General features: G+C 42.8%; 1 protein-coding gene across 1 annotated transcript in view; it reads right to left on the bottom strand.

Annotated features, from left to right (window-relative positions):
* Nucleotides 1-12,410, bottom strand: part of LOC309973948 (quinone oxidoreductase-like protein 2) — a gene marked incomplete at both ends in the record, with an annotated part of 30,698 nt that overhangs the window by 15,971 nt on the left and 2,317 nt on the right. Inside the window, 7 exon segments of the mRNA XM_082858415.1 lie at nucleotides 447-675; nucleotides 2,888-3,057; nucleotides 7,385-7,466; nucleotides 8,342-8,451; nucleotides 9,468-9,533; nucleotides 10,303-10,361; nucleotides 12,004-12,100. Of these exon segments, the coding sequence (XP_082714541.1) occupies nucleotides 447-675; nucleotides 2,888-3,057; nucleotides 7,385-7,466; nucleotides 8,342-8,451; nucleotides 9,468-9,533; nucleotides 10,303-10,361; nucleotides 12,004-12,100 (813 nt within the window).

The raw sequence follows: 12,410 nt of genomic DNA, 5'->3' as shown, positions 1-12,410 counted from the left end.
ACAGAACTCCAGCTTAAATCATCTGGTTGTACTTTAAAGGAGTCTGTATTCTAAAATCAAAGGTCAAGTTAAGTGCTTCCTTTTTAGACTTGTATGTTGTGAAGTTCAGAGTTCATATCAACACGGGTAAATTATTTTCTAAGTACTATCACATCCCTCTATTTAAGACACCAGTGATGTAGACAGAGCCCTCAAAATCCAGCTCCTTCATGGCCTTCGCAGTTTCAGTTCCCCACTGGCTTACTAGGCCTGAGTATACAGCCATACAACCCAACAGGGAGAAATCCTATGACTCTGCAGCCTGTGACACCTCATTATTCTGCACTGTGTTTACTCTTTAATTCTATAAAAGGAGGATTTATAGTACCTAGAGAGAAACTAGCCAGTAGTTTGGCACAGATTATTTCCTGGCCTTATCTACATCACATCCCTTAAGAGCGTCTCACTTCCTCCAGCTTAAAAACCGCTCCAATGTATGGCTGGGTGCACCCTTCCTGGCAGTACTGAATTGCTGAGGACAGGCCTCTGAAGAAGAGGGGAAAGTTCTGGTCCTGGTATCGGCCCCAGTACAGCCCCATGGCAGAGATATTCTTCAGGAGCAGAAGACTGGCCGGCACAGAAGCAATGGTTCCTCCAGCAAAACCCACCACCACAATCCTGCCCTCCCATGCCAGGCTGAGGGGAAAAGGAGAAGAAAAAAAGATTATAAAAGGCAATGTACATTCACAGCCATTAGGATGGCTACTATTTAAAAAAAGAAAAAAAAAAACAGAAAATAAGTGTTGGCAAGGATTTAGAGAAATGGAACCCTCATGGACTGTTGGTGGGATTGTGAAATGGTGCAAATGCTATGGAAAACAGTATGGAGGTTCCTCAAAAAATTAAAAATAGAACGACCATATGATCCAGCAATCTCACTTCTGAATCTATATCCAAGAGAAGTGAAAGCAGGGTCTTGAAGAGATATTTGTACACCCATGTTTACAGCAGTACTATCTATAATAGCCAAGAGGTGGAAACAATCCAAATGTCCATCAACTGATGGATGTTTAAACAAAATGTGTTATATACATACAGTAGAATATTATTCAGCCTCAAAAAGGAAGGAAATCCTGTCACATGTTAAAACATGCATGAACCTTGAGGCCATTATGATAAGTGAAATAAGCCATTTACAAAAAGACAACTACTGTATTATTCTACTTATATGGGGTATCTAAAGTAGTCGAATTCATAGAAGCAAAGTAGAATGGTGGTTACCAAGGGCTGGGGAGAAGCGGGGAAAGAGGAGCTGTTGTTTAATGGATATAGAATTCAGCTTTGCAAGAAGAAAAACTTATGAAGATCTGTTTCACAACAATGTAAATATACTTAACACTACTGAACTTACACTTTACAATGGTAAATGTAGCAAGTCTTTTGTTATGTATTTTTTACCACAATAAAAAAAAACACAGAATGAGGGGAGAGAAAGCAATGTACATTAATTCAGAGAGACAAAGTAGGTTTTGGGGGTGGGGGGCAGGTGTGTAATGGGTACAGAGTTTTTGTTGGGGATGTTGACACAACATTGTCAACATGTTTAATTGTATACTTACAAATGGTTAAAATGCTAAATATTAGGTTACTGTATATTTTACCACAATTAAAAAAAAAAAGCAACATGCATTAAACACCCAGCTGGGAATTCCTATTGACCTTACAAACTGGCAGGGGTGACCCATTCTACACCAATTTGTATTCCTCAGTAGGAAAATAGAAAAATAAGCCGTAAGCAAGATAGTAGGGGGTCAGAGAAACTAGCCAGTCTTGTAAGGGAACCCACTTTAGAATCAAAGCTGTCTATTTAACTACTCAACTACTTTGTGGAAGGGAATCAGGTATAAACAGATATCATTCCAATGCTGAACAACTCAGTTTGAAAATTTTGAACTTAGGAAGCAAGAATAAGAATTCAGACTCTCTCATGAAGCATCATTTGCTTTACACTAAGGCTTACTTTAGGACTCATTTAATTTATATACTTTTCTAGGGAATTTTGAATAATTGACAAAATACTATTACCTGGAAGGCAAGAGAAGGGTATGAATTAGCAGTCCTCTGTCCTGGCTCCCCATTTAGTCAACACACTCCTCCCTTTGCCTCCTGTCTAAGCACAGTAGTGGACACAGTGCAGTGATGCACAGGGGCTATAGAACCACATGGATCCCTTCTGTGGGCAAGCTGCTCTCTCTGCTTCTGTTTCTTCTACTTTAAACTAAGATAAACCACGAAACTGTGCTTACCAGGATGACACAAGAAATGAAGTTAACATTATCAGAGCCCTCCAGGGTCTCTGGTTGAAACAGAATGAGAATTGGTGTGGTTACAGCAGTCCCATGAAATCTCCAGTGATTTTTTTTTTTTTTAATAAAACAAGTCAAGGAGACACCTATACTGGTGGCTGCTTCAGAAACCAGTAAGATCAAAAGAGTCTGTACCTTGCTGCTCAGTGAACTGGGAGACTGCCACCCCAGTAATTCTAACATCTGAACAATGATCTCAAGAATTACCGACACCATGTATATGAAGTAGTTAGTGGGGGCAGGCATAGCTGAATTTAACACATGTATAATTTCTAAAACATTTGATATTGCCAACTAGAGACTCCGCAGTCGTTTTTTGGATATTTTCCAGTTGGCTATTTTGTTTTTGCTATATTTAAGCATTTCCTGATTTTCCCTCTGCTTCTATTCCTTTTCACCCAGCCACTCAGCTGTTCTCGTTGATGCCAGTGGCTACGGGAAAAGTGAGCAGCAAAGACAAAAAAGAAGCAAGGCCAGAAGGAAGACACAGGTCTGGAAAGGTTTCTGCAGAGCCCCAGGTCTAGCCCACTCGGGAGGACCACTGCATGTTCCTGCGGAGAGCCTCCAGGAAGATATCTCCTTCCACGGTATCAATGACCACGTTCACCCCGCCACTGCCCACCAGCTTCCCCACTGCTTCCTTCAGGCTGCCCTGACTGTAGCTCACGATGGACTGTGCACCCCTCTGCATCGCCAGCTTGCACAGCTGCAGCTATTACCTACATAAAGAACACAATGCTTCTGATGGTCCAGAATACGTACCAAGAAGGCTCACCCCACCCACCCAGCCTCCAACTAAAGAAGGAAACCAGCGTGACCTCACTGTCCTAGCATCAGCCTCAACCCAACACATAAGGCCCATCACACAGCACCATCACACTGGCCCCTGCATACCCACTGGCAACGTGATCCACATTTCCAGGAATCCTGGAACCCCAGTGGGTCTAGCTAGGCGACAGTTCAGGAGACACTCACAAGTTCTTCTCCAAATGCAAATTAAAACCACCATTTATTGAGTACCCACTATGAGTCAAGTAGTAAGGACACAAGCTAAATAACCAGCTTAGAGTCAAAAAAGCAAGATCCAGCAGTATGATGGCAGAAGTACTGCCATCATACTGGGTCCAGTATGTGCAAGCTAGAGGTGCCTAACCTCGATCTACAAGATCAGGAAAAACTTCTCAGAGGGTAAAACATGATTCAATGGAAAGATCTTGAAGTCAGACAGACCTGAGTCCAAATCCTGGCTCTACTACTAACTAGCTGTATTACCTAAGGCAAATTACTTAGTAAGAACTAACACTTACATGGTGCTTACTATGTGCCCAAAACTATTCTAAATGCTTTACATATATTAATAACTCATTTAATCTTAATATCCCAATAATATGCATACTATTATTATCCCCATTTTAAAGATGAAGAAACTGAGGCAAAAGAGGTTAAGTATCTTGCCCAAGGTCACACAGCTCATGGGAGGCAGAACTGGGATCCAAACCCAGGTAATTCGTCTCTAGAGTTCATGCTTTTAACCTCTATTTTGCCTGCCAACTCCTCTAAGCTTCAGTTACCCCAACCATAAAATAAGACAAATTTTTAAAATTAAATGGAATACTGTATATAAAGCACTTAGAAAACAAAGTGTTGGATAAACTGAATCTATTGTTACTCATATGCAATCGTTTATTCTATTTAAACCTCATAAGAACATTATGGGGGAGGTACAGTTACTCCCATTCTGTAGATGGAAACAAAGACCCAGAAAGGGTAAGTATTGGGTCGGCCAAAAAGTTTGTTCGGTTTTAAGTAAAAGACACATTTTTCATTTTCATGAAGAATTTTACTGAACAATGTATTCACTAACCGAACAAACTTCTTGTCCAACCCAATAATTAAGCCAGGATCATCCAGGTAGTAGGTGATAGAACAACTATTCAAATCCAATGCTGCTGATTCCAAAGCCCATGCTTTTCCACTCCATCACCCTGGGAGAAAGCCATGCCTAAGACCTGCCAAAGATGGCATAGATGGCTGTGGGCGATATTGTGAGGAGGTCTGGGGTTTGGAAGTCTCCAGAAAATCTTCAGACACTCAAGAATTGCCTAGAGGTGCCTTATCCCTGAGCAGAATCCACCAGCCCAAGCACTTTGGCCCCAAGGTGACATTCAGAATGTGCAAACACCCAAGAACATCTGTGTCCTTAAAAAATTCCAAACTCACCCATAACTATTTGAAACTGAAAGTTACCCTCATATACTCTCCCGTGGAACCTCAAACATCTGCGTTTCACTGACTGCTATCAGCACACAGTGCCATAGAGGGAAGACACCAGTCGAGGGTCAGGCACCTGATTCCAACCCCAGGATTCTCTGTAGGTCCCAGTGAGGCCTGCTGTGAATCATTTTCTCTCTTCGTGCCTCACCTTCTTTGTCCGTGAAATAGGGAAAATAAACACTTGCATTCCCCATCTCCCAAGGGGTCTGTGAGGACCAAGGGTAAGAAAATTGCTGTGGAGGCAATGTGAAAGCAATATGAAATACTGTGAATGAAAGATGTTATCAAAATGACCTGTTCCAAGTAGGTGGCATGATGACATTATTTTTTTGTTTGTTTTTGCTTAAAACCATTATTGCTGCTAAAGAAAATACAGCTTAGATTAATTTTAATATCTGAATTAAAACAAATTTTTCTCTCTACTTAACTTCCTATAACTATTTAAAACAAATGGTAGGGACTTCCCTGGTGGTGCAGTGGATAAGACTCCACGCTCCCAATGCAGGGGTCCCGGGTTTGATCCCTGGTCAGGGAACTAGATCCCACATGCATGCCACAACTAAGGAGCCCACCTGCTGCAATAAGGAGCCCACCTGCTGCACCTAAGACCCAGTGCAACCAAAAAAAAAAATAAAAGTAGCAGAATCTCCTTTTAAAATAAATTAAAAATAGGGCTTCCCTGGTGGCGCAGTGGTTGAGAATCTGCCTGCCAATTCAGGGGACACAGGTTTGAGCCCTGGTCTGGGAAGATTCCACATGCTGCGGAGCTACTAGGCCCGTGAGCCACAACTACTGAGCCTGCGCATCTGGAGCCTGTGCTCCACAACAAGAGAGGCCGCGATAATGAGGCCCGCGCACCGCGATGAAGAGTGGCCCCGCTTGCCGCAACTAGAGAAAGCCCTCTCACAGAAACGAAAACCCAACATAGCCAAAAATAAGTAAATAAATATTTTTTTTTAATTAAAAATAAATAAATAAAACAAATGGTACAGTTTTATCTTCCCAGAAATGTTAAATAGTCAGTGGTTCTAGACAATGAGACTAACTGTGGTCTCCCCGCTAAGAGAGGTGCTAAAAGCCCTCGCTTTTGAGTTGAAATGTGTTCATACTCCATGAAGAGCCTCCTGGTATCTAAGACTGCTTTCAGAACTCATATGTCCTTCCCAAAAGAAAGTCAATGTGAGAAAGGAGAGCTGCCACCTGGAGAAATTCCACACCAGTCCAATTATCACCAAACCTGTATAGCATCTTGGTGCCTCTGGACATCCTAACCGCAGGCTACGCAGGAACCTCACACTCAGCACATCCAAAACTGAACTCACCATATCCTCCCGGGTTCTCAGTCCCAGCAAATGGCAAATCCCCAAGTGCACCTAGTTTGCGCCTTCCCACTCAATATCTAATAATAACAGGATCCCTTTTTAAGGGATCCTCCATGACACACCATGCCCTCAAACAGGCACATGGCACGAGTGACCTCAATATTCCCACAACCACCCAATGAGAAAGCATTATTGTACAAATGAGGAAACTGAAGCTATTAAGCCAGAGACAGAGCTACAGTTTGCCCCTAGGTCGGGCTAATGTCAAAGTCTTTGTTCCTTCAACTATATCAGGATGCTCCCCAGTCACCAAATTCTCTATTTTCTTCTACTTTGGTATCTCTCTGATCATCGCCTCCAGTGCCTTGTTTCAAGTATCATCACCTCTGGCTTGGATTGCTCCAGGAATCTGTCCTATTGCCTCTGACCTTGCCCCTATCCCTCATCCCCACTGCTACCAAAGTGAACTTTGCAAAATGCAAAGATGATCATGTCACTTCTCTACAAAATCCTCAATAGCTCCTGCAGCTTCCAAGAAATGTTCAAATTCCTCAGTGTCTCATGATCTTATCTCTGCTCCGCTCCCTAGAGTCATCTCCCACTGTTCCCCACACACATCCTTCGCTCCACAGATGCTATTTGCAATTCCCTGAATGCATCACGTTAGTACCTATGTCTCTGTCTTCTAATATGTCCTCCCACCACTAAAATGGCCTTCCCTTCCCTTCTTCCTCTATTCAATTGCTATCAGTCCTGCAAAAGTCAGCTTAAATGTCCACCTCCTCCAAGAAATCCTTCTTCTCTAATACCTGCAGCCTCCGAGAAAAGCCCCTGTAGAGAGGTGGGTCTTGCTTTCATGTATTTATTCATTCATTCAAGAAATAATTATTGAGTGCCTACTAAGGTCTCGGCACCATGCTAGGTGCTGGGACTGCAATAATGAATCAAACAGACACACTCCTGCCTTGATGGGGATTACAGTCCAGTGGGAGGGACACATTGATCTAGTAATGACACAAGTAAAGGATTAACCACATGCTATGAAAGAGAAGTACAGGATGCTATGAGACCACATACAAATAGTCCAGGGGAGGGGACAAACATCTCCTGAGGGACAAAGAATACTTCTCCAAAAAAGCGACATCTGAGTTTAAATTTGAAGCTCGGGGGGGACAGTTTAGAGCATTATAGGTAGAAGGAATAGAATCTTCAGAGGTTGTGAAGCGAATTGAACCTTGCCAGGTTCTAGTAACTTAGAAGGATGAGTGGTTTACTCCTAAGTCCCCTCACTAGTCTGCAAGCAAACAGATGGCAAGACCCTACTCTAGGTTACTTTACATCCCCAGTAACTTGCATATGATTTTTAATAAATAAATGAATATACTCCATGTTTGAAAACAAGAGGTATGATATTTTTTAATGGAGAATCAAACATGCAAATACCTTGACCTGAAGAACACTTGCTGCCACATCAATCGCGGCACGGCCTGTGGCTCCAGCTGCTGCTGTCACTAAAACAGCTTCTCTGTGCCAGAGAAAGATGAGTGTTACTCAAGACATCAAAAATCCTCCAACGGTATGATTTCACGAACATTTTGAAGCTAGGACATTTTCAAGCAAGGAGAGAACTGAGAGGCCATTTCATTCGACCCTTCATGTACATGTACACATATGTGTATGCTCTCCAGCTTCTCAGGCTGGGTTATGTATGTAGATCAGTGCTGATTTAGTCCCGTCTTGAAGACTTCCCAGGTAAGGGTCCTTAATCTCTCTAGGTAGTCTCTTCCTCATTCCAGTGGCAGCCTTCCTTTGCACTACCACTCCAATTTCTGCTTCATAAATTCTGTCCTAAAATCATTCTCCTACTAAACACTGCCAAATTTTAGAAGGTAACAGCCACTGCTCAACTAAGCCCATCTCCCTGGATCAATTCTGAGGCTCTCTGAAAAGAGCAAGAAGCTGTAGTTATGCTCCAGGTAAAGTGGGAAATTCAGCACCTCTGAGTTTGAAATATCCCAGTTAGGTACACCCAACCAAGCCTCACAGAAACAAATACCACAGGCCTCCATTAAAACCAGAGTGAAGCGAGTTTAAATAAACCAGCTGGCTAAAACGTAAAGTTTTCTAGGAGGTGATATCCAGAGGGGTCAGACTTGAGGGACAGATTTCTCCAAATACATATTGGCCAAGTTCTCAGTCTACCATTCCCTCTCAGACAAAAGGATATCCCCACTGTCACCAGACTCCAATCTTGGGTCACTCGCTACCTTCCTTCGGCCTTTCCTCAGATAGACATGAGGTAAGGGTCAGGGAAAGGAAAGGAAGGGGCAAGGTCTTGGTGGACACTTCTGGTATCAGAGAAGGTACCATCTAGCCCTCTATTGTCTACACAGTTCTCACCCAGGCTGGGTATGGGCCTGGCGCTCCAAGGCCAAAGTAGCAGTGCCATAAGATACCGGCAGGGCAGCAGCTTTTCGGAGGGGGACCCTTTCTGGAATCTGCCACAGTGCCTATAAAAGTGATAACAGTGACTTAGAGATTAAGCACCTGTACCTTTTCATAAAGGCTGCTCAATATATATATTATGATTTGATTTGCAAAGGGCAACACATGTCAGGAACCAAGCCCAGTGGAAGTCAAGACCAAGCGAGCAGTGGCCAAGTTCAAGACTTGGGTGCATCACTCTTCGAAAATCCTAAGGCTGGCATCTGGATCAGGAAGGAACCAGCTTACAGAGGAGGTAACACAGGCCACTGTAGTATAATGAGTGAACTGGACGGTATAAAAATTTTACCTCACATAAAGCTGTTTTTAAAAAAAGTGTACAGTTCACCACTAGGGGGCATCATTCACATCCTGCACAAACATAGCCCACCCCACACCCACCCCACGCCCACCCTCGCTGGCAACGTTCCCAGGACTCTCTCTTTCACAAGCTTGATGTGGGGAAGAAACCCATTATATCCAGCTCAATGCCCCAAACCAGTTTTTCTACCAAAACCCCCTAACTATGGTCCACTTGGAGAGCCAGTCAGTTGCTCCGGGGCTCAGAAAACAAAATGCCCTTCTTCATTAAACCACTCTACACAAACAAACCTCTGTGCAAGTGTTGTCACACCGATATAAAAAAGGGGTTTAGGGCTACCCTGGTGGCACAGTGGTTGAGAGTCCGCCTGCCGATGCAGGGGACACGGGTTCGTGCCCCGGTCTGGGAAGATCCCACATGCCGCGGAGCCGCTGGGCCCTTGAGCCATGGCCGCTGCGCCTGCGTGTCCGGAGCCTGTGCTCCGCAACGGGAGAGGGAGGCCACAACAGTGAGAGGCCCGCGTACCGCAAAAAAAAAAAAAGGGGGGGGGGGGCTTTTAGCATTTGAAAGAAAGAAGTGCTTGGCTGAGAAACAAGATATAACCAAAAGAATACAAAGAAAGAGAGGGAAAGGAGAAGAAGGAATGATGGATAGATGAAAAGTAAAGAAAAGAAACCAGAAAAAATATCTCCAAGGACTAGTATTGAGAGGTAGGGCTACCTTGTGGTCAGTGATGCATTCTTCAGCCATACCATTAAAGCCACTCACGCCAATAACTCCATCTCCCTGAAGGGAAAATACCATTAAGGGTATGTTCAAATGCATGCCCTTGCTATTTATCCCTTCCCGAATTAATCCAAAAAAGAAAGAAAATCTTTCTTTCTGACCCACTGAGACACAGGTTCCCTTAATTATCTGTTCAGTGTTACTGTTCAGTAAATAATTCAGCCATTTTCTCACTACCCCCATCAGGTGGCCAAGCCAATCTGAGCACATTTTGGACAATGATAGGACTGAGCAAGAAAAAGACTAATATGGGGCTTCCCTGGTGGCACAGTGGTTGAGAGTCCACCTGCCGATGAAGGGGACACGGGTTCGTGTCCCGGTCTGGGAAGATCCCACATGCCGCGGAGCCGCTAGGCCCATGGCCGCTGAGCCTGTGCATCCGGAGCCTGTGCTCCGCAACGGGGGAGGCCACAACATGAGAGGCCCACATACCGCAAAAAAAAGAAAACAAGAAAAGAAAAAGACTAATATGAATTAGAATCCCAGTGTTCATTTCTTTCACGAGACTGAAACTTGAGAATTCTCTATCCTCTCAGTAACTAAAAATCCAGGTGCTGCCTTTTATTAGTAATAAAATATTTAACGAAGCCAGGAACTTCCACAGACTTCCTTCCCTCAATTCAGAATTAGTTTCTCCCTGCTCCGTCTCGTTTTCCCTTTGGTGTCTGCTGGCAAAGTCCAGGAGAAGCAAGACCCTTTGGCTACAAATGAAGTTAGCACATTTCTCATAGTAACCCACACATCAATTCCCTAGATTCAACTAATTTACCTCTTTCACCGTGCTGACATCTGTGCCTGTCTCCAATACTGTCCCAGAAAACTCCATTCCTAAAACAAATAGTTTAAAGATTATCTGTAAAGCCCAGCACAAGAGAGATGAGAAAATCCTGATCAACAGGCCGTCCTATGAGTCATCTGGAGCTGAGAGGGTTTGTGTTCCCCCGACCCAGGAAGAAGGGTAAGAGTGTTGTACCCAAAGCACGGGAAAGTGAACTAAGATTTCGTGATAACAACCTAAAAAGCTATAGTAGTCCCATTCTTACCGTGACACAAATGAAAATTTTAAGAATGGGCGAAAGCACAGAGAATCACGGGTACACAAGTACTTTTGACCTTGATCACTGGGGCCTCGGGTTCCTACAGCACCTCAATGACAAATTCATCATATTGTATTTATCTGTTTCCATGTCTCCTTTTCTGAACTATGAGGCCCTCGAGGACATGAACTATATTTATTCACATAGTACTTGGCTCAGTTGGATGAATTGGTGTTGTCTGCCCTTTCCTCTTCTACCTCCAAATTTCTGAATTTAATTATCATACATTTCCCACTTGAGCCGCCAGAAGAATAACTCAATTGAGTATGACATCTTCCCCCATCCAGCATTTCAACAAATACAAACAGAGGGAAATGGTTCCAATTGTTGAGACTTAACCAAGTACCCTAAGGCCAAAACACAGCAACTGTTTTGCAATCACTGTATCCCTAATAGTATATATCTGTATAAAATATACATGTACTGTATATTTACAGCATATAACTGTATATTACTTATATATATACAGATACATACTAAACTATACTTATATCTCTTTTAATAAATTTCAGCAACAAAAATCAGTCATTGGTCCACATATTCAGGATCTAAATGTAATCAGATTGGGCATAATGCAAATCAGAGAGCAGGCTGCTAAGAAATGTATAAACTGTTTCTTTCTGATCCTCTGGTATTAGGTTTCTTTGGGAATGTATTCATGAGGACTGAGAGTTTTAGCTGCAACCAGATGTTTATGATCCTTCAGGGTAAAAACAAAATTGAGGCACTGTCAAGGAATGAAAGGGAATGACTATGGCCAATGATGGTTCTGATCAGGATTCTGGTGAGTATAATGATATGTAAAATTGTATTTGTTCGTTTACGCATTTTTAAAGTATTTATTGAGGGGTGGATGAAATAAGTGAAGGGGATTAAGAGGTACAAATCTTCAGTTGTAAAATAAAAAGCCACAGGGATGTAATATATAACATAAGGGTATGGTCAATAATATTGTAATAACTTTGTATGGGACACATGGTTACTGGACTTACCATAGTGATCATTTCATAATGTATGCAAATGTCACATCACTATGTAGTGCACATGAAACTAACATAACATTGTACATCAACTATATTTCAATCAATCAATCCATCAAGTATTTATTGAGCATCTACTATGAGCCAGACACAAGAGTACTAATGGGGCTGGGGGTGGGGGGAGGGAAATAATGTTGAGCAAGACAGTAATAGAACCTTCCCTCACAGCACTTGCAATCTAGTGATTCTAATTAGTAGTGAGGCTGACATATCTAAGACACCACTGACAGCAGGCAGACACTGCTATCGTAGTGCCCAAGATGAAGCACATGGTTCTGAAAACACTCTATATCTTCTTTTTTTGAAGCAGTCACTTGGCCCCTTCGTACTCACCGGATGTGAAGGGAAGTTGGGGCCTTTCCTGATACTGATCACGACAGGCCAAAATATCAGCAAAGTTAACCCCACAGAAATGGACATCAACTCTGACCTGCAAAGGAAATAGAGCAAAAAGGCAGAGGAGTACACATCTCTGGAAACAAAGTTCATTCAATTATACCATAATATTTACTGAATTTACTGAATGCCTACTATATGCCAGGTACTGAACTAAGTACCAGTGTACATTCATGAGGCAGAATGGACAAGGTCCCTGACCTCATGGAGCTAAGAGTATAGCAGAGAAGACAGACATTAACCAAATAATTATGAGGATTTATGTGTTAAATTACAACTCCTACACAAAATGTTAAGATAGAAATATACGGTGCCACGAAAGCACATAATGGGGAGATTTGACC

This window comes from Leucopleurus acutus (assembly GCF_964270905.1).
Source record: "Leucopleurus acutus genome assembly, chromosome: 2".
Lineage (NCBI taxonomy): Eukaryota > Metazoa > Chordata > Mammalia > Artiodactyla > Delphinidae > Leucopleurus > Leucopleurus acutus.
The sequence above is the reverse complement of the archived record's forward strand: the minus strand, read 5'-3'. Positions and strand labels throughout refer to the sequence as shown.